Raw genomic sequence first — 21,746 nt, 5'->3', positions numbered from 1 at the left:
CTGTATTCTAAATCAATAGGGTCTTTTTTTCCTTATTGCATTTAACAAGTAGTGAGTGTAGTGGAAGCCTGGCAGGAGCGGAGCGCTCCCCTCGGGCACGCACCCGGCGCGGGGCGGCCTTGGCGCGGCGCGCTCGCGCTGGTGGCTCGGCACCGGAGGCCTGGGGAGCTGCCCGCGGGCTCCAGCCTTTAAAGAGCGGCCGCGCTGCCCGCCCGGTGACCGAGCCCGCGCCGGCCGCTTCCCCGGGTGCGCGGGGCCGCCGGGGGGCGCGGGGGCGGGCGCGCCAGGCGCCTCCTCGCCGAGGCGGGAGCGCGCGGGCGGCGGCGGGAGCGCGGGCTCGAGTCCGCGCCGCCTCCTCAGCGCGACTCCTCACTGCCATGGGGCTCGGAGAGGAGCCCGGCGGCGCCGCCGCGCTCCGGGGCGGCCAGCGAGGCGGCGAGGCGCGGGGAGGGTGAATGGTGCTGCCCGGGCAGCGGCCGCGAGCGCCGCGGCCACAGCCAGTGCCGGAGCGGCGGGGGCGCCGCACCCGCCCGGCGCCGAGCGCGGGAGCTGGATCCTGTGTCGGCTTCGCCGCGGAAGCAGCGCTCGGCCGGGTGGCTTTGGCTTTGCTGGAGAGTGCCCTAACCCCGGACCCGTGTCAGACACACGCCCGCCGCTCGCCATGGGATTGACGAATTCTTAGTTGTTTGTGAGCGCTCTCGGTTCTCCACTTGCTCTTCACTCTAAAGCCCACGTATATGAAATGGAAAATCGAGGGCTGTTCTGCACTCTGTGTTACCTGATGCTCAACGCACCTCTGCTGCTCATTGTGAACGGTGAGTACCAAACTTTTGCCTCTCCCCACACTAGTAACTAGCCGCTGCAAACGGAGCTTGCACAAGGGATGTGGGCAAACTTGGGTCAGGTGGGAACTGCTGGGTGGGCAGGGAAGGCTGGTGCCCAGGTCTCGTATGGTTAAAGGGGTTTCCTGAGCCTCCAGCATCTCCACTAGCCGTGCTCTGCGCTGCGGGTTTGGATCTGACCCTGCCAGCGTCGCCTCAGTTGAAAATTCCTGGCAATTCCTGGCAATCCCCCCTCGCTGACTCTCCTTCCTGTGGCGGTGCTTTATGGCTGGGGGCAGGGAGCGCTGCCCAGGGAGGGCTCTGTGTGAACAAGGTTGGACTGTTGTTGTTGCAGATGTTCGCGGTGGCTGAGGCAGCTCAACTTGCAGGGGTGCGCTCTGCCGCAGCACCAGGCTGCGGGAGCCGCCTGCACCCAGCTCTCCCGCGTGCAGCCCGTTGGGCTCGCATCCCGCAGCTGGCAGGAGAAGGGATGCTGATGAGGGAATGGGACACTTTGTTCTCATGCGCTGCCAGGGCTTCCTCGGAAGCAGGGTTGGGGCGTTAAGACCCTCCTCAAACTCTGGCTGCTGCTGGTGCTGCGGCAGCTGCCTGCACGGGGGAGCAGGACCCATCAACCCTGGTGCTCCGGTGCTGGGTGCCGGGCTCGTGCTGTGCCACCACTGGGCGAGAAGCGCGTGTCGCGGTCAGCACTTAGCCCCCCAGTTGGAGCAGATCAGATTGCACCGAAAAGGACAGATCTTGTCTCTTAATCTCTCCCGTTAACCAGCCCTTATAACTCTTGTCTTCTCCTCTCAGCTACCTTTACTGAAGTTCCCAAAGATGTGACTGTTAGGGAGGGAGATGATATTGAGATGCCTTGTGCTTTCCGAGCCAGCGGAGCCACCTCTTACTCCTTGGAAATCCAGTGGTGGTACTTCAAAGAACCAGCCAGAGAACTTGCACATGAATTATCCATCAGTGTCCCTGGCAGCAGGAGCAAGGTAACGAAGTGCCACGAAAGCGTGTGTTCAGAGGGTGCTAGAAACGAGCTCCGCAGTAGGAGAGGCACCTCTGCTGTGATACGTCTGGGATCAGGGTGGGTGCCCGGAGCTTCCTGGGCTTTCCCTAGAGTCTGCCTTTCACTCCAGGAGAAAAACAGGAGCACTTGAAGGATTGTGAACAGAAAATGATAAATATCCCACTGCAAGATTTGCCATGAGAATCTAGAGAGGCAGTCAAAAATAACTGTATTATAAAGTGGGGATCAGCAAAAGCTAGTGCTGCGCTAGGCTGGGCTGAGCTGGGAATCACTGTGAAATGCAGGAGAGACTGCTCGCTAATGGAGCAGCTGGAGGAGTGAGGGATACATCGCTCCCTGATACATCACAGCCGTTATCAGCGTGTGTGCGCAAACCTGGTATTTCCTGGGGAGCTGGTACACACCTGGGCCGTAGCTGGAACTCTCCAGGACATTTTAGCAATCAGTTATAGTAATTAAAATGCATGAAGCAGAGTTAAATCTTGCGTGTCCTCTCCCCTCCCCCTAGAAAACAGCCTCATTTGAGGGCAGGCACTATCTTACCTTCTTTTCCAGCTGCGTTTCCCTGTCTCACCAGTTCATTCTGTAGCCCCCCACCCCAGTAAGGGGCCGTGCAACCCCTCGAGCTGGGCAGAGTGGGAGCTGCGGACGTGCCTTCCTGCAGCCAGGACCATGTCACCTTCTCCAGGCAGTGAACCTGCAGGCTGCTGCCGGCAGGAGACTCACCACCCATGCCAGGTCCCGTCTCTGTGGCGGGCTTGTTTTCCCGCAGCACTCAAATAGAGATGCAGAGCATATAGACACTGAGCTAATGTGATGCCGCCTAGCTAGGGAAAGCGTAAGTCAATTGTCAGACAGGGAAATAAATCGCTTGGATTTAAATGTCTTCTTTAACCTTATAAAAAAGCCGTGAGTTGCGTTCACAATAAATGATGGCAGGGCTGGCAGGGAGACGGATGGCCATCTCCCTGGGGGAGGCGCATCGGCGACATCTGAGGCATCGCTGAGTTTTACAGCAGTTGGCTCTAGACAGAAGAAACAGTCAAGTCCGCATGCCAGTGAGCGATACCACTCCCAGGATGTCTTCAGAGCAAGGCTTTGCCCCCAGCAGCGCGGGATCCTTCCTGCCCAAACTCTTCACGCTGTGCTGATGCTGCTGCAGGTGGCTGAATATGAGCAACATCAGTGTTTGTCGGTCTGTGGTCCATCTCGTTGGCTAGAGCAGCACTCCTGATAGCCCCAGCAGCCCGGTCCAGCTTCAGCAGAGCAGTGTTGTGGTCTGAGCAGCAGGGAGCTGCCCTCCCAAGGAGCAAGGACGGGGTGCAGGCGGTGCCCACCCATGTCCTGCTCCAGGCACTGGGGAGGTGGTGGGAGAGCAAGTGTTTTGCTGAGGTTCTGGCAGGCCGGCGTTAACATCTTTCCTTTTTTGTCTCTTTAGGTAACAAATAAGGATGCAACTAAAATAAGCGTAAGTGCAGCGCAAGCAGGGTGGTGCCCGTACATTACTGTGTCCCCCAGCTCCTCGATGCGGGACCTTAGCCAGTCTGCGGGCAGCACAGCAGGAGTGCAGCGCATTAACCCTCCTCAGTGTGCTGGGGCTTGGCCAAAACACGACCATCTGGTGCTGGTTTAGCCTCCACGTCTCATGTTTTGCAAACCCAGAGCAGCAGAGGGTTTGCCTTGCACCCCCATTTAGGGGGGTGGTTCAGAATGGGAGGGAAGCTCTTTGGCGCTTTCTCCTGCCCAGCCCCGTGCCAGGCTGCAAACCCCTGTGCCCTTGGCCACGTTGTTCCCCTGCCGCCAAGGTGCGGGCGCCTTAGGGAGAGGGGCGAAGGCCAGCGGGGCTGAGGGAGGAGCAGCCGTTCGGCTGCAGGGGGGCGCTGGGGGCGTCGGTGGCTGTTTTGGCTGGGCGCAGAGCCGGGCGGGCAGGGCTGGGTGCAGGGTGAGCAGCGAGGTGCCTTTGGCTAGCGGCGGGCGGGCGGCGGCCGTTAGGGGGCGGCGGCCGTTAGGGGGCGGCGGCCGTTCCGCGGCGGAGCCGTTGGGGCGCGGCCGTTAGGGGGCGGCGGCCGTTGGGGCGGGGCCGTTCCGCGGCGGAGCCGTTGGGGCGCGGCCGTTGCTGAGGCGCGCGGTTGTGCCCTCTCTTGCAGACGGTGCGCGTGCAGGGCAACGACATTTCGCACCGGCTGCGGCTGTCGGGCGTGCGGCGGCAGGACGAGGGCGTGTACGAGTGCCGCGTGGCGGACTACAGCGACGACGAGACGCAGGAGCACAAGGCCCAGGCGCTGCTGCGCGTCCTCTCGCGCTTCGCGCCCCCCGACGTGCAGGCGGCCGAGGCGGTGTCGCACATGCAGAGCGGCGCGGCCCCACGTCGCCACGGCCCTGCCGCCCCGGCCACGCTGCCGCCCGGCCCCGGCAAGCGCCCGCCGCCCGCGGGGCCCGCCACCGCCGCCACCACCGCCACGGCCGGGAACGGCGCAGCCTCGGCCTCGCCGCCGCCGGGTCAGGCCGCCATCCTGCGCCAGCAGCACGGGTCAGGTAGGGTGGGCGCGGGGCAGCGGGGCCGTGCGGGGGCAGGGACCCCTTCCTGGCAGCAGCATCGGTGCTAGCTTTCCTCCCATGGGCAGGCAGTGCATGGTGCCTCGCTTCCACAGCACTCCCCGCGGCTCTCAAACGCGGTGTTTTATTTAAGAGAGTTGCAACCTGAAGTAAGCAAAATGTCATGGTTGCTTTGCAGAGAATTTAAATCAGTAAGTGGTTACACAAGCTGATCTCTGTGGACAGGCTCATGGCTCCATGCAGAGCAGCATCCGGTCTAGGGGAGAGGTAGTATAAAATGTCAATGGCTGCGTAATGAGCTCTGCCTTTTAAGTGCGAGTGCTACAAGAATTTGGAATTCTATTTAATAGTTTGCAAACAGCAAGTATCATGGTAATGATTGTCTATTGGAACTCAAGGTAATGCTGTTTTAAGAAAAAAATATGAATGCATCATTACTAAATTCTGAACTACCCATGAAAAACTAATTTCGTGAGTGACACTGGAGTCTGGTGTAAAGGGCACAGGGTCCTAAAATTCTGCATTGCAAGAATATCTAAAGGGATTCAGGGCTGTTTTTGATGGGGTGTACGTTCCCTCTTGGCCACTGCCACTTACCTTGGCACAGGCATGTGTTAGACAGTAGGTACCTATGGAAGAAGGGAAACAATCGGATGTTACTGTCTGTGCTTAACGAAAGCCCTACACTCACCCTGCAGCTGAGAGTCATCTGAGGCAGGCTGAGATCACCCAGCAATTGCCACACTTCTTCCTGCTTTCCCAAACAAACGTTTGCAGGGTTGGGCTCACAGTGATGGCAATCAGTTGCATATAGGCTGCTGTGAAATAATGGTGTTTTACAGCGGCGTTCTTTTCTATTGCTAAATACCTATCATTGTTTTTGACAAATTTATCACATGGAAATATATATGAATACTATTTTTTACTACATTATCATTCCTAAGAATATACGGTATGTGTTGATTGGTGTCTAATGAAAGACAAAGTGGTCATTACTGAGGTATATTTGCAGGTGTCTGTGGGCACACACAGAAGTTCAGTACAGTTTTGTTGACCGCCAGAAATTAAGCTGAACATGCTGATGTTCATCCCCTGTCCCTTTCCTGTTCGAAGGATCTGTTCTCCTTTTTGGAGTCTACAGTTACTAATTGTTTGTGTTTTTTCTGCAGTGAAAAGTCTTGCAATATTTTCCATATAGAGAACAGAAGTTATAGATTCAGTGTACAGATACAGTGCTATGCAGGCTGCCTACTGAAACCAAAGCCTGCACTGTGCGCTTGAGCTAGAAGCAGAACGATGGGCTGTAGCGGGCTCGGTTCCATCGTTACAGATGGATGTGATTGTGTGCAGCCAGGAGAGCGTGGCAGATCTGTCTGCTAGGGCAAGGCCCCCTGCCCAGCTCATCTAAACTGCTGTCCATCCTAATTTTTTACATTTCTGTGGTTTGATTTGTCGCTGCTATGTCATTTTTTTAGGCTGGATTATATTCTGAAAATAAAACACAAGCACTGCGGCAAGCTGTAGAGATAATGGAGTGATTTAAATCAGTGAAAAAGATATCACACTTCTGCAAAGTATGTTTTGGGGATTTCCAGATGGAAAATGCTGCTTATGAGAGGGCTGCAAAATGGGCTAAAACAGAATTTCCTGCTGTGGCAGCTGTCTCATGCACACCGGCGTCAGTGAACACTGCCACTGTGTGGCCGTTCCCTTTCAGGGAGGAAGTTGCAGTTGCTGTAGAGAGCCCGAGGCTCTTGCTGCTCGTGATGTTTATGTAGTAAGGTCTAACACAGCAGCTGCTTTCACTCCAACAGAAGGAAGGCAACACACTTGGTGTGCTTTGATATTGCCCTCTGTGAAGACATCCTTGTACTCTGCTTGAATCAAGACTCCCTTTGCAACAGGCTTCTGCTTTGGTCTATGGTAGTTTACAAGCCAGGCAGTTTGGAGCTGTCCATAGGTGTTTGCCCATGAGAGGTCAGCCGCAGCATCGCTCAGGTTAGCAGCCTCTGAAGACCCAGTCCTTCAAGTTTCTGAGTCAAATGCCTTCTAGACCAGAAGCTGTTACCATGAGGTGGCTCTTTGGTAGCTTCTGTGAAGCAGATGGGTGGCTGCTCGCTAGCCCTGTGCCCTGTGTATTTTAGAGATGCTGGTCACACAGTTCAAAGCAAAGCTGTTTGGTATAGCAACAAGAAATGAACTCGATCTTCCCTGGACATAGAGTGTCCTTCCCTGCCCAGAATAAAGGCATAGGCATAAAGTGCTAGTGTGGAAGTCTGACTAGGACTTGTAGCGCTCTGCCTGCTTTTGTAAAGAAATAAGAGACTGCTGTCTCCAGTGCAATGACAGGCACTAAAGTGATTTCAAAATCTATTTAAAAGGTCACTGAGCTTCAGCATATCTCATTTGTACTTTAAAATGGTGTTCTTTAAAGCTATTTTAGATTCACTAATCATTTTTCTCCATGAAGAATATATTTTTAAATAAAAGAAAAGAAAAAAAGAGAAGAAGAATTCTTTTTTTTCTTCTTGAAATTAGAAGCTCTGTTTTGTGTCCACCTCTTCATGATAGTATCATACCTGTCTTGTCACAGTGTAGGGTCTTCAAATCAACCAAGTCTTGTCCATATAAAGTGTATGAAACTTCAGGATCCAAGCTTGTGTTGGTGTATGAGTAATATGTATGCATAATAGCATAATATAAGTGCCTAACTGTCTTATTCTGAGCTTTGTAAAACATATATAGGTAAATACATGCATAAAAATATGTCTAACAATGCATTTGCTCTCAAGTGTTAAAGATTTGTAAGCCTTTCCATTGTACATGGGAATGCTTCCTTGGTATAAAAGCAGAAGTGCTCCCAAATGCAACTTCCCCTCAAAATGTGCTCCAAAGCTGATCTGCAATCAGCCATTCTGCTAGCTAGTGTCTTATTAGTTGGGATCTATTCCTGTTTTCTTTGCAATAGAAATCTTCCCAATATGTTTAGTGTAGTAAGATAAGGCTTTTTATGTACTGTATACCAATAAATGAGAGATCAAATGCTGTTTTCAGATGTGCCCACAGGCCTTTTGCTGATTTCACTTGTGCACAGGGAAAAATGTGATTCTTTGCATCTTATAGTAGAGCTGAAACATGAGCTTACTAAAATAAATGTCAGTTCCATCTGACAGACCAGTTATAAATGGAAAAATCTATATTTAGGGATGTGTAGTCTGAAATGATGTTTGATACAGATTTTTCATATAAGTGAGCATATTTTATATGACAGAAAATGTGTCTGATGTATCAGAAATGCTAGCTATTCAAATAGGACATTATTTGTAATATCTGAGCTGCTGTATTCAGCACTGTTTTCATGAGATTCAAAGAGGTTGTTTGTCTATTGTGAAGGCAGATCAACTAAGGCAGAAACTGAAAACATATTACTCGGACTGCCGCCACACAAAGTTTTGTTGCTAAATTGACAGTTTTTAGTACTGTCAGATAAGGAGTTGTCTGCACATTTCTAAATGAAAGTGATATTAGCATTCAATTCAAAAACCAATATGCAAAATGAATTTATTGTTTTAAGGAAAAATTCAGAGTGAGCAAGTCATATAGTGCTTTATATGTCCAGAATTGTTCCAGTCTTGGCTTGGTTTAGGGGTACTTATGAGCAAGACCTAGAAGTCTGTGCATATCTCTGTCCCTCAAAAGATGAAGTCCAAATGGACAAAACAGACAAGTGGTAGCAGGAGCAATGACCAACTTCGGAACATAACAGGGAACTGTGAAATTGAGCATGAAAAATCAAATCCAAAGCTCTTGCATTTTGGTTCAGTGCTGTAGTTGCGAGACTAACTTTATCACCCACTACGTGAAATAACAAACCAGTATCTTCATACTGACCTTTCGGGAGGCAACTGGGTGTATTTATCAAAGTGTCCGAAGTGAGCGTCTGTGTATTGGCCTGGGGGCAATTTTTAGTTCAACATTTGAGGTGAATATGGGTCAGAAATGGCAGCTTTCAGATTGCCTTTTATTTGTTTACTCTCTAACCACAAAGCTCTGAAGCAAAAGCTTTAAATGGAATAAAGATCAGTGTGTGAAACAAGAAGTTGCAATTCATTATGCTTGGAGTGCTCTAGGAAGGGCAGAGAGGAATGCTTGCGTTATGCGGAGATGAGATGTTTACAATGAGGGAGAAAATAAGTTTTCACGCCTATATCTCTGCTTCCCCTCTGCAAAGCCTTTTGTATTTGATGTAGAAGGACCTCCATTTGTGGACTATAGCGCTTCAGCTAATAAAGTACCAGGTTTCAATTCTTCAATATTTGATGTAGAAGGACATCCATTTGTGGACTATAAGTTCTTCTGCTAATAAAGTATCAGGTCTCAATTCTGCAATCCTTGTGCACATGCAGCTCCCTGTGATGCTTGCACCAAGCTGAGCTGTGGAAACCTGTGCTGAGGCAGGAGACCACAGGGGAGAGTATTAAACTTTTTTCTGGGAACTGGGAAGCAGAAGGTCTTTTTGTTTTGAGTTTAAGGGACAGGAAAGCAAATGGACAGCTAATTGAGTGTGATGAGCTGTAATGTACTGGAAGTCCTCTTTTTGAACTGGCTATGAGCTGAGCTTCTGGTTAACTGCAGATAAGGGCCCTAGTTTGGATCTAGGGCTTTGTCAGAATTGAATGGCTTGGTGCATGCTAGCCTGAGAAATAGCCAGTGGAACCAATTTATATTGGATACATGAGCATCTCACAAAATAGCAAGAAAGGACAACCCCTCTGTTCTGTTCAGCTCGGGTTCCCACCTTTCCATCTGATGTCAGGGTCTGCTTTACTCTCCATGTGCTTTTTATGGGATCATGTATGAACTCACATTCTGTGGTTACTTGTATGTAAAATAACCTGTGTCACATCACATTTTCTGTTATGCTAAATGCAGTAGCAAGACATGCAGGCTGTAACTGAATTATCAGGCTGACCTCCTAAATGTCACTGGATAATAAACATGCAAAAAGAATTCTCATTAAATACACATCACTAACACTTCACAATCTAGGCAAATTAGACTAATTTGAGGACAAGTGAGGTCAAATATCTTCTTTTGTGTGTTTGTAATATGAATTAAATCTTGAACTGGGCAAAAGTACCAACTGCAGTGCCACGTCACCTCATTAGCTAGGGCAGAAACAAGCTGCGCAAGGGTAGTTTTATATTGTGGAAGTGCAATTTATGTGACTAAACTCTGTTTAGCTGTTCTTCCTTGTTCCCTGGAGGACAGACAAAACTGTACTAGCGTATTAAAGCCTGTGCAGTGTCCTTGAAGAAATCTGAGTATCGTTTGAATTTCTTTAATATTGTCAAGTTACAGAGTTTTTTTTTAAATCATCAAGAGGAACAAAAGGGGCTTTCCAAGTGGAAAGTCATAGGTAAGCTAGGGCTGGGTTTTCATACAAAACAATTCATTTGAGTGAAAAATAGAAATGTGTATTCGAGAGGCTGAGTGTCCTTTTGCATGAACAAGCACAGCATTTAGTGTGGGAATATAATATATACTGCTCTTTTTTAGGTACAATCACAATAAGTACCTTGCAAAATGGGCCTTCAGTTTGCAGTACTGGCTAACTTACAGTCTTTATATTTTGTAAAAGATGCAGATAGTTGCATATTTGGTTCCTTCAGTATATTTATTCAGTGTTACTTAATGTGTAAGCTTGAACTTGAATTGTATTTTAGTAATCTACAATTCCTTAGTATCTTATTATTCCTACAATTCCTTAATATTTTAAGTGGTATACTTACTAGTTATAGCCCTGATATAACAAAATAATCTAAATGCAATCTTAATGGTACTTGCTTCAAGAATAGTGTAATTGGGCTCTGTAGCTGAAAAACAAGGTTAGAGCAGGTCTGCAAGGATATAAATCTTAGAATAGTTCTTTAAAGATGTTAAAAAAGATGTGAAGAAGTCCTTAAGAGTCAGACAGGACTGTATTAATAAAAAAAAGAGTTTGATACGAATTTTAATTTAGATTTGCGGAAATGGTGAAAACAGGCAGATTCACAGTATCTGTTCACTTTGAGTTTTTAAAATTAGATAATGGCAAAGCAGCACCATATGTCAATGCAAACAATTCAACCAGATTTGTATTAAAAAAAGAAGCCTTGTCAACTGAATAGTGGTATTTGTCACAACAGTGGTTAACAACCAAGTATTTTATATTGCTAAGCTGTTATCAGTTGGGAGGCAATTTTATTAGCAGGGAAGCGCAGTTTGGCAGGACAGCAACTGTGCTCTGCAGAGAAGCTGGGCAAGGCAGCTGTGAGTGACGCTTGCTGTGGTGACAAGTAGCCGCTGAATTAGCGGGCTGCGTCGCGCTTTAGCCTGGCACAGAGAGGGAGCGGAAGGTCTGTGCTGCGTGTGCTGCGCACAGCTGCTGGCTTCCCAGCGAGGCAGAACGGAGTAAGTTCCATAATGGACACGATCCTGTTTGTCATCTTATTGACCATGTACAAAATTCACCAAACCGGTACAGCTAGAGCTCGTTTGCTACTTCATAAAATGGATTAATCTCAAGCCTTCTCACTCAAGGTAGCTGGCTTTTCCTTGCATAACGAGGACCTAGGGAATATCCCATGTCCACAGTTTTTCTGAAAATTATGTCACTGAAAATTATCTCAGGCATGGCAGTTTCTTTAGTTAAATAATATCTAGCAAAAATCAGTTGTTGGGAAGACTGAGGATGTATTTTATTTACCCAAAATGCTCATATATAATACAAAGGTGATTTTTTTTTTCTTCTCCTAAAAGTCACAGGCTCTACTTTTTTGAAGTAATATGCTCTCAATATAGTGTTTTTCCTTGTAGTGTCATGTGTTTTGCTAATGCACTTGGACTTACTCTCTAAGTATAGATAACATAGGGTTATTTCTCAAAAATAATCTGGAGGTAATCTGTGCTTGGATCTACTTAACTTCACTAATTCTGATTAGAATGATAATTAAAACAACATTTGGAGCTGTCTGCTAATCCTAATGAAGTCAAGAATACTCTAGAAGATACTTAAGTGAGAACTACAGTGTCTTGTTTTCTGGGCTACAAATATTTACAACTTGTATCACATCTACCTACTGTGATATCTGTGTTTCCATCTAATATGAGTGCTATTGCAATCTTTTCTTAAAGTGTCAGCTTCTGGAATTGTGTTGGAATAACTGCCACCTTACTATCTTAGTTTGCTCTCTTGCAGCATGGCCTTTTAGTTCTCCTGCCACTAATGGAAAACTTGAGAATATAGGCTAAGTGAAAAGCTCAGTAGCTGGAACCCCAATACCTGTATTTTTAATCTGCCTCATGATTTGGGTACTTTCAGTTGTGATTTTGGGGTAATTGTATTTAGCAATATTATGTGGAATTGCTCACAAAGGAATGCCTAAAAAGGATATGTAAGACTGGATGCATATTTATTACCTTAACTATCACTGTAGTAGTTGTGTATTTTTCTATATGTTTTATGCCATAATGAAGAGTTATGTATCTCATTATGAAGAGTTTTGTATCTTCTATTATTCAACTTCGGAGGAGTAAACTAGTGGTGCTTTATTTTGTTAGATTAGTTTTAGATCATGGAATTCCAGAAAATTTTAAAAACAAATCCAGGGTTTTGTATTTTGGGTCTCTGTTTGGATAGTGGATGTCTTCCCACAGAGGAGAGACCAAATCAGAGATACCAAACCAAAATCTTGTAATGAAATGTGCTGCAAAATAAAGACCAGCTGCAGGTCTCAAAAGAGGGAAGTTGCTGGTTTATTTAAATTCAGACCAACATGAAAGTATTGTAGCTGCATAATCTACATGTAGCTGCCTGACCAAGGCAACTATAGGCCAGTGTGCCTCACCTCCGTCCCCGGAAAAGTGATGGAACGGCCCATACTGGCTGTTGTCTCCAGGCACGCGGAGGACAAGAGGGTGCTCAAGAGCAGTCAGCATGGATTCACCAAGGGGAAATCTTGCTTGACTAACCTGATGGCCTTCTATGATGAAATGACCAGCTGGATAGATGAGGGGAGAGCGGTGGATGTCGTCTATCTTGACTTCACCAAGGCTTTTGACACCGTCCCTCACAACATCCTCCTGGGCAAGCTCCAGAAGTGTGGGATAGATGAGTGCACAGTGAGGTAGATTAGGAACTGGCTGAATGGCAGAGCTCAGAGAGTGGTGATCAGCGGTGCAGAGTCTAGTTGGAGGCCTGTAGCTAGCGGGGTCCCCCAGGGGTCAGTCCTTGGTCCAGTCCTGTTCAATTTATTCATCAATGACCTGGATGAAGGCACAGAGTGCTCCCTCAGCAAGTTTGCTGATGATACCAAACTGGGAGGAGTAGCCGATACCCCAGAGGGCTGCGCTGCCATCCAGAGGGACCTGGACAGACTGGACAACTGGGAGGTGAAAAACCTCATGCATTTCAACAAGGCCAAGTGCAAGGTCCTGCACCTGGGGAGGAATAACCCCAGACACCAGTACAGGCTGGGGACTGACCTTCTGGAGAGCAGCTGTGCAGAGAGGGACCTGGGCGTCCTGGTGGATGACAAGTTGACCATGAGGCAGCAGTGTGCCCTTGTGGCCAGGAAGGCCAATGGGATCCTGGGCTGCATTAAGAAGAGCGTCTCCAGCAGGTCCAGGGAGGTGATCCTGCCCCTCTACTCATCCCTGGTGAGGCCACATCTGGAGAACTGTGTCCAGTGCTGGGCTCCACAGTATAAGAGGCATGTGGAACTGCTGGAGAGAGGCAGTGAGAAGGATGGTGCTGGCCTCTTTTCAGTGGTGGTCACCGACAGAACGGGAGGAAACAGCCGGACACTGAAGCACCAAAAGTTCCACAGGAACTTAGGGATAAATTTCTTAACAGTGAGAGTGACAGAGCCCTGGAACAGGCTGCCCAGAGAGGTTGTGGAGTCTCCTTCTCTGGAGATCTTCCAAACCCGCTTGGACGCAGTCCTGTGCCACGTGCTCTAGGTGACCCTGCGTGTGCAGGGGGTTGGACTAGATGATCTCTAGAGGTCCCTTCCAACCTTAAGCATTCTGTGATTCTGTGATATAGAATGCATGACTCTTTTAGGGTATTCAGGACACATGTTCCTCTTCTGACATTGTCTATCATAGTGTTTCCTGTTGAAGTTTGTTATAAATCCTTTGCAGATGGTGTTTTCTTGTAGCTTTTCCTGAATTCGTCCACTCTTTGGAGTGATTGGTTGGTTGATTTGGCTGCTTCCAGTTGATGACTCATCTGCCCACAGCAGCCATGCAGGGCCAGGCTCAGGGCTGGCTGCCTCAACTGCTGCCCGGGGCACTTTCTGCATGGGAGCCCTCACTCAGAGTGGCGATTTGCAGTCAGGTGTGGGGCTGAGAATGAGTTAAACTTTTGATGAGACTGCTCTGTACTTCCTTGTCTCCTCTGGTTGTTCCCTGTGGTCTCTTGTACTTCTTCTAACTTTAGTGGTAAACGAGCTTTCTACCAGCCTGCTGACAGTGAATTCCTCTCTTTTCCAGGTAACCTGGTAAAAAAAAAAAAAAAAAAATGTAGAAATGCATCTTGCTCTTTGCCTGCTAGCACTTTCGTAAATTCACCAGATTCATTAATGTATCTTTCCTTTTGTTTTTTTAGTAGCTGTTTTTAATAAATGTCATGCAGTGTAAGAGGGGCCATAGCAACTGTCGAACTGTATCAGACCAATTGCCCATCTAATCCTGTAGCTTATTTCTCATAGTGCTCAGATGATCTAGGAGAATATGGGAAAGCTTCCATAGAGGATAATGGAGCAGTTGACTCATCTGTGCACCATATGCATGTTTGGAAGGGATTGTCAGCCTAGTATTTTGAGAATAACTTGGCTTTAATTAATCTCAGTTGAAATGAGCTGTAATGTGAGCAGAAATCCACTTTGGTAATTGCAAGTGCCTTAAGGAACATACACACTCACTTCTCTACCAGTTCCTGCATCTGCCTTATCCCACAGGCACTCAAACAGATTAATTTCCAGCAAAGCAGTGGAGTAATTTACAAAATCAACACTGAAGAAGGGATCTTTTTATTAGCATATATGAGAAAGTAACTTGTGTTTCCACATCATCTCCTTGCGTGACTAAAGCTCCTTGCTATCGAGTTTCCCTGTTTTCTGATATGCCCGTAACCGTATCACGTACATGACTCATTTTGCATAGTACATGCTCAAACAGGGGTGGCAGGTATTCAAGAGAGGTTAGCCATGTTGTTTCCTCTCTCTCAGGTTGGAGGTTAAATACGTCAGTAGAGGAGTGCTCAAGGGGCAGAAGATGCTGCAGGTCTCGAGAGCAAGATCTAACAGTTCCCCCTAACAGTGGTACCACGCCGCAAAACGCTGCGCTTCCCATGCGTGCTAGGCCTTTTTTTTTTTTTTTTTTTTTTTTTTTTTGGAACTGCGAAATACTCCAATTGAGAATACATGTGATTATGTATGAGGTATCCTGGAGCAGCAGCACCATGGCAGAGTTAGGAAGATTAAGGCACCAACCACAAGTGGTGGTTTAGAAACAGTGATAGCAAAATGTTTTGTGGGGGGTTGTGGTATGTATATTTAAGCATGGAATAAGGATATATGCAGCTAGCAAAAACGTATTTCAAACTGTGGCATAATTCTAATGTGGTGTAGCTTATTATCTCTTTTAGTAGGTATATACTTACTTTAATAATCACGTCTTTTTAATCAAAAGCTTCTAAGAAGTTCTTAGATCTGAAGTTCTGGAAATGCTATTCAATTCAATGGAAGTGCTCCAGTCTTAAAAGAATTTGTTTAATCTAGGACCTTGTTGACTGTAATGGTCCTTGACCAACAACCCATATAAAAAGCTTTTTTTTCCATGGATATAAGATAGTAGATGTAGCTTCTCCAAGCATAGCGTAAAGTTTCTGGGCTGAGATAAGAAGTCAGTCTACACGCTTGGTTCACCTCTTAAAGAAATGCCAGGTTTGAGAGCTTTAATTGGACATCGGTGTGTGAGGAAACAGACCAAGACTGAGAATGTCATGGCAGAAAAGGCAGTTCACAGAAGTGGCTGAACTCCTGTTGTCAAAGACTTAATGTGTCTTTCAGCCTTGTGTTATTTGTGCTGCTGTGTTCTCTCACCATCTTGGACACCAGAGGACTTGGGAGATACTTTCTAGGAAAAAGAATAGGAAACTGCTGGACATTTTATTTTTGGACACTGGTTGAATAAGGCTTGTAGAGTCCCATTTTTTCCATGTGTCATTATTCACTTTGTTAATTAATGATTGTTTTCAATTGGACAAACTGTTGCAAGTCAGACTTCGATGAATAAGGTGCAAAACAAATCGTTAAGTAGACAAATACAGTAAAAAATTATGTTGTAAATCCAAAAGAAGGATGAGTAGTGTCAGGGAGCAATTGATTGTACATGAACAGAATAATTTGTTACTGTTCTACTTAGTGGTAGACTTTCTCTTTAATCCACATATATATAAATAACTCAGAAACAAAATTCTAAATCTATGGGTGATAAACTTACAATAACAAATTATCAAATGAATATTCAGTGCATAAATGAAATGTTTTCTTCCAAGTGTCTATTTCATTAATAACTGTGTATTCCTGATATAAACTCTGTTTTGAAATCTAGGTCAAGTCCTATGTCCAGATTGTAGTGATCAAGACCACATTCTGTTCATTTACATCTTCAGAGTAATTTATTAAGCAAAGTCAAGAATTCCACTACTGCATTAGCAGTGGAATTAAGGATGCTTTAGTCCAACCAGTCTATAAACAATATTGCACATAATGAAAATGGTTAACTAGGCAGAGAGAGATTAATGGAAATTGTATTTATGGTCCACTCATGCTCTGAGCTAAGAGAATTCAGAAGTTCTTTTTATCTGCTTTTGCTGACAGAACAATTTTAGACCAAAGTATTGAATTGGTATGGAAACAGAAGTTTCTACTTAGCATTCAATATGAATAACTGTTTTGAAATAAGTTTTAGAAACTTATTTTTATCATTTATTTGCTTAATTAACTGACTTTGATTGCAGATTCTCCTGCAAAGTGGTGTATGCAATTAAAATTGCCATAGGAAAGCTGTTGGGAAGAAGGCACACTGCCATTGCTTGGAGTTGAGGCTCATGTTGCTTTCCATTAAAAGTAGGGAGAGAAGTGTTGCCCTAAGCAGTGTGCAGGTGTGGTGCTGGCAGAAGTGCTGCTGCCAGTGTGGGCTCCGGCGAGGCTGCGCCTCGGCTCAAAGGGAGCGCGGGAAGGGACCTGGAGAGCCGCCCGGGCTAAGGCCACAGCTGTGGCACCTCCTAGAAGCAAGGAGCCATCTGACAGCTTGGAAACAGTGATGTGTGCTACTTGGGATTATGTTCTCTCAGGGATGCAATTTGTGAATAAACAGTTTATCTTCACATACCGTACAGCATGTTAGGCTCAAAGGCAGACGTAAGTTTGGGTTTTACTGTTGACTTTTTCAGCCTTTCCCATCAGCATACTATTTTGTCTGTGCAGTAGGTCTGTGTGGTATGAGAGTTCTATCCTTGCTTATCCTGTAGAATAGGTTTGTGAATTGACTGTATGTTTAAGGAAAAATAAGGAGATTGCATAGTGTTCACATACTGTAGCTGAACACATGACGCCTGGACAGATGGTGTAACCACTGTGTGCACCGGACTACTGCCAGTCCGGGCACAGCCTGGTGATGGGTGCAGCAGTGGACTTGACTTGCAGGATACTCGGCATCCTTGGTGTAGCTCAGATCAAAGGGCTCGGAGAGAGTGCTGAGCCCAGTAGACTCCTGTGAGGACTACACAAATAGCCCCTCATGTGCTTTGCAGTACATCAAGCTGCAGGCAGTGTCATTAGGACAGTGCTTTGCACAGGAAATTTGATAGAACATGTCCTAGTTTTTGTTGGGTGCCACATTCTGCACAAGTGATGTCCAGGAATAAAGGGAACTGCATCAGGTTACAGTAGGTGAAGTCCATCTGGGCGCACCTGTGCACCACAGTGCTTCATCTGGCTGCTCCGCTCTGGTCGTAGCTGAACTATGTTTCATCTTGCCTGCCCAATCCTTTGACCCTGCTGCCTGTGCAAGTCTCAAGTCTGGTAGGTGGGGCAATTTAAATTTACAAAGCATGGAGAGGTACTTAAACCTGTAAGTGGGAAGGTTCTTTTTGTGTCATCATCTGCCCTCTTCCCTTTTCTGGAGAACCCAAGGATCACCAAAGACAGATTTGTTGCACATTTCTCAGCTCCCGTTGCCTCAGAAGTGTTTTGTTTACAACAAAGAATATATGTAAAAATGTCAGGAAGAAGAGTAGAGGCTCGCACCAGCCTGTGAGCTGTTCTTCCTGGCCTCTGCAAGCAGCGTGGCATTTGGGGCTGGGTATCCTTGTCCTGGCTGCTGCCTGGAACCTGGCTTCAGCATCTGCAGTGCTCTTCCTTGTACACATCTGGAATGTCTTTTTACAGTGTTTAGCCAATTACTCCTTTGGCTACCTGAGTTAATTGTGTTTGTTAATGGCTTTCATCCTAAAAAAAAGAAAAAGAATCCAATTTTTCTTTTAATGTCCTGCTGTTGCTAAGTAGGTTGTTAGCCAGGTAGGTTGTGAGTTGTGTGTGTGCGTGCAAGCATTTAATTAAAACCTTAATAACTAAATAATCCCCACAGAGTCTAAGGAGTCTGAGATACCATTGCTCAGGTTCCCCAGTCACACACCACATTACTCTGAAGTACTTTTGCTTTCGGATAATAATACCCCAGCGCTGCCTGCAAGGCAGATATAGGTTACAAGACACACTGAGCTTGGGCGCAGTTGTTTGCAGAACTTCCTAAAGTATTTCCTTTCATCATGCCATAGGTGAGGGACTCCAGTCTCCCAAGACAAAAGTATTCATATCAGGCTGCCTGAAGTTAATTTCCTAAATACAAGTGGTCTGATTTCTTTTTCAGAGTGCTAAGTACCCTTTGAAAAGTGGCAGTGATGGTCTCTCTTTCTGGGTGGCTTTCAGTATTTTGGGCATTGATAAGTGGGTGACTCTCAGTATTTTGTCCGTTACCACTCCTGATAACAGGAATGATACAGGGTATTGAGCCTGCAAGCAGCTGAGTGAAATCTTCCTGCTGGGCCCCCGTGAACTGCCCCGGCAGCGTCAGGCTCGGGGCCGCGTGTCCTGCACTGTGCCCGTGGTGCGGCTGCGCGGCGGGGCCCGCCGAGCCGCGGCTGCGCTTCACATCGGGCTCCTGGGCTCTGTAATAGAGCGCCTGCTTAGATATTTAATTTAAAATTCTACTCTTTGCTATAAGAGGTAAAGAAGATGTCAAGGTCTTGCTGTTCCCATTCCAAATGAAATGGGTTCATGTCCTGTTAATCAAGGAATGCAGCCACATCATTTGTCATTTTCTTTTAAAGTAATGGGTGGTTGATACCTGTCATTTCTCAAGAAATGATATACCAGATTAACGTGTATTTATAGAAATCTCAATTGTTGGTAACTTGGCGGAAGCCAAGTTTAGGCAGAGCATTAGTAATGCAGAATGAAATGACCTGAGTGGAGTTAGACTTGGTGTTGGGGGGGATGAAGAGAAAGCTCTTTGAGTTGGATAGCTTGAAGATGTTGTTTTACTATTAAAATTAAGCTTCTGACCCCTGGCTCTGAAGCAATAAAAATAAATCTTCTTATATTTTTTCTTCTGTGTTTTATTTTCTATAATGGAAAAGATAATAAAATCTCCTTCTCTCCCTGTCTCTTTCTTTTTTAGGTACAGTACCTATTTATGCTACAAACCCACTCCTATATATGTTCCTGTTAATACTGCATAAGCTTGTAGTTTTATTAGTAAACCACTGATGGACTGTTTCCTCAGCTACTCCTCAGCCAAACAAAAAGGAACCTATTTAAAAACAGAGCAAATCTTTGACAAAAATACCTGCAGTTTTAAAGATGGACAGAAAGAGACTGAAAGAAGCATGAGAAATTCTAAATGGGGGGGCGGGGGGAACATATTTTTGGGGATGTCACAAAAGTAAACCACATAAAATAATGCATCTAGTTTCCAGACTCTATGATGTTGTGCCCTGCTTTGTGCATGGCACTTCTGATTTCTCTGTTTTAATGTCCCATTTTTTTTCTTTTCTAAACCTCTCCTCTGACTCTTCGTTTTGCACGAACTGTTGAGCAGTTATCTTTATGACATTATGTAAAAATGTTGGGTCAAAGCCCTTCCTAAGAAAGGAGATATTTTTAGTAGATTATTGTGCTTAGGTTTTTGGATTTCTTTTTTCTTTTTTTGTAATTAAATTATTTCTTTTTGAGACATTTTAATTAAAAAGGCACATCTTACCATAATTAATATTCACTGTCAATAATATTTATTTTTAAATAAAGATTGGAAACAAGGTAAGACGTTTGTTTATAAACTGTATTGTATATTGCTGAATAACAGTTGAATAAAAAGATTTTGAAATAAAGTTTTTAGAGATGTCTGTGGATTTCCCTGAGTTGTGATGCAGTGAGAGGAGGATCCTTGGCCACGTCTGCTCCCTGCCTCTTCGCAGCACAGAGACTTGAGGCTACATCATGGGCAGAATAAGCCTGAAGTGAGTTACTGTCCACACCTGCGTGCTGCCAAGCCGCAGCGTGCCGCTCCTGCGGCCGAGTTCTGCTGCGCTGATACTGGCTGTCTCTGTGCCGTTCATACAGGATCTAGGCAGAGGGACAGTTTAACAGTGTGAAACTTCCAAGGTAAGTTGTTCTGTTTTGTTCTCTTCCCAGTTGTCTTGGAAGAAAAGATGAATCAGACAAGGGAAAAAGATGAATTAACCTGGAGCTTTTTATTGTCCAAACATGGCTCCAGGATTTGTTTAAAATATATTCCGATTTTATAAATGATAAAATTGTGCCACATGTTTGTCCTGCCAGTTGAGTTTTTCTTTAATGGGACAGAAGGGTTTTTTTTTTCTTCAGTAAATACTGCAGTTCAGTTACTTGTTATTCTAAAATACTTGTTTTTAAATAAGACAATGGGGATGCCTTGTTGAAGAAACATGCTCTTGTTTAGCGGAACTTAGTGAAGTACATTGAAATTTCCCATCACTGATTCTTATCCTTTCATTTGCATTTCACATTAATAAGGACCTTAATTGTGGAAATCTCTAACTGAGAACTATGGAGCCAGCAGGATTTGCTGCCAGCAGATGCCGTGGAGTCAAAGCAGGGAGTACCCCTTTATTCACCCTGTACCCCAGTGCCCTCAGATAGGAAAGGTAGGAAGGAGGGTGAGAAGGGGCCTCAGTCCCTGGGGGGCAGTGAGGGCTTGTGTTGGGCCTGCCGGGCGCAGCAGGGGTTTGTGCTGCATCCCGGCTCAGGGACGCACGCATCCCGGCTCAGGCGAGACCAAAACTCAAGTGTTTCATGTGTGCTGCTACGTTGCACGCTGGGACAAACTCACCCTGGGGAGCCCAAAGATGATAAAATCTGTACAATCAGTGTTATCCCCGCAAAGCCTTCTGTAGTGTACTGTGAATTGTGGAATAATCCACAATCATCCCACAAGGAGCAGAATTGTTCTTTGAAAGGACATGGGGATAATGTTTGACCCAAGCCTGCAAGAGCAGCATGCCAAAGAGAAAAGTGCTTTGTTTTCCATATGTGTATGGAAGCACGTCTTAGAATGTGAAATGAAAACAGAAGTGGAAAAAGAGATTTGAATGTTAAAATTATTACAGGCATTAATTCATGTTTGAAAACTTGTTGAAGGACAATTATTCAATGTGGAGGTGTGCATGGAGTCTCCTAATGCCACGAGAGCACTAATGTTTTGAATAGTGGCCAGTGATTAAAGCGAAACCTGCTTGGGTTTTAACTGTGAGTCCTTTGGTGAGCTCATCATCCTGCTGCTTTTTCTCAAGGGCTGTGTGTGTTTCTCAGGACTCAGCTGCCTTCTAGGGGAGGAAACCAAAAAGCTTCCTACAGGAGGAAGAAGAAAAAAATGAAGGGACAATGAACTGAATAAGTGGGTGAAGCTTCAAGCAGTGGAGCCTGTCTGTCTAGAAGCAGTTATGCTTGTTTTTACCTCATTCCTTCAGTAAATACTGTAGACAGATCATGTACTGTGCTGTGACGCGTCCATCACTTAGCGTGGCATGGATACATTCTCCTGCGTTTGTCCTTCCTGTTAATGGATTGCATAAAAATTGAATGGATTTACATTGTAGGCTGTTGTGCACCTACCAATTGACAGAAATGCACAAGTTCCGTGTGCCGTGGAAGGCAGAATTATCAAGGTCTCTCAGACTT

At 45.9% G+C, this 21,746-nt stretch overlaps 1 protein-coding gene across 1 annotated transcript; it reads left to right on the top strand.

Annotated features, from left to right (window-relative positions):
- Positions 1–537: 537 nt before the first annotated feature.
- VSTM2B (V-set and transmembrane domain containing 2B) lies at positions 538–19,727 on the top strand. Its single transcript, XM_088536480.1, has 5 exons — positions 538–815; positions 1,638–1,822; positions 3,299–3,328; positions 4,008–4,395; positions 19,210–19,727. Exons 1-5 carry the CDS (start codon positions 743–745, stop codon positions 19,296–19,298), a joined length of 765 nt encoding a protein of 254 aa, XP_088392606.1. The 5' UTR covers positions 538–742; the 3' UTR covers positions 19,299–19,727.
- Positions 19,728–21,746: the final 2,019 nt, after the last annotated feature.

This window comes from Tinamus guttatus, unplaced genomic scaffold (genome assembly GCF_059628265.1).
Source record: "Tinamus guttatus ecotype Peru unplaced genomic scaffold, ASM5962826v1 Tinamus_guttatus_pri_ptg000674l, whole genome shotgun sequence".
Classification (NCBI taxonomy): Eukaryota; Metazoa; Chordata; class Aves; order Tinamiformes; family Tinamidae; genus Tinamus; species Tinamus guttatus.
This window is presented reverse-complemented; position numbering and strand designations above follow the sequence as displayed.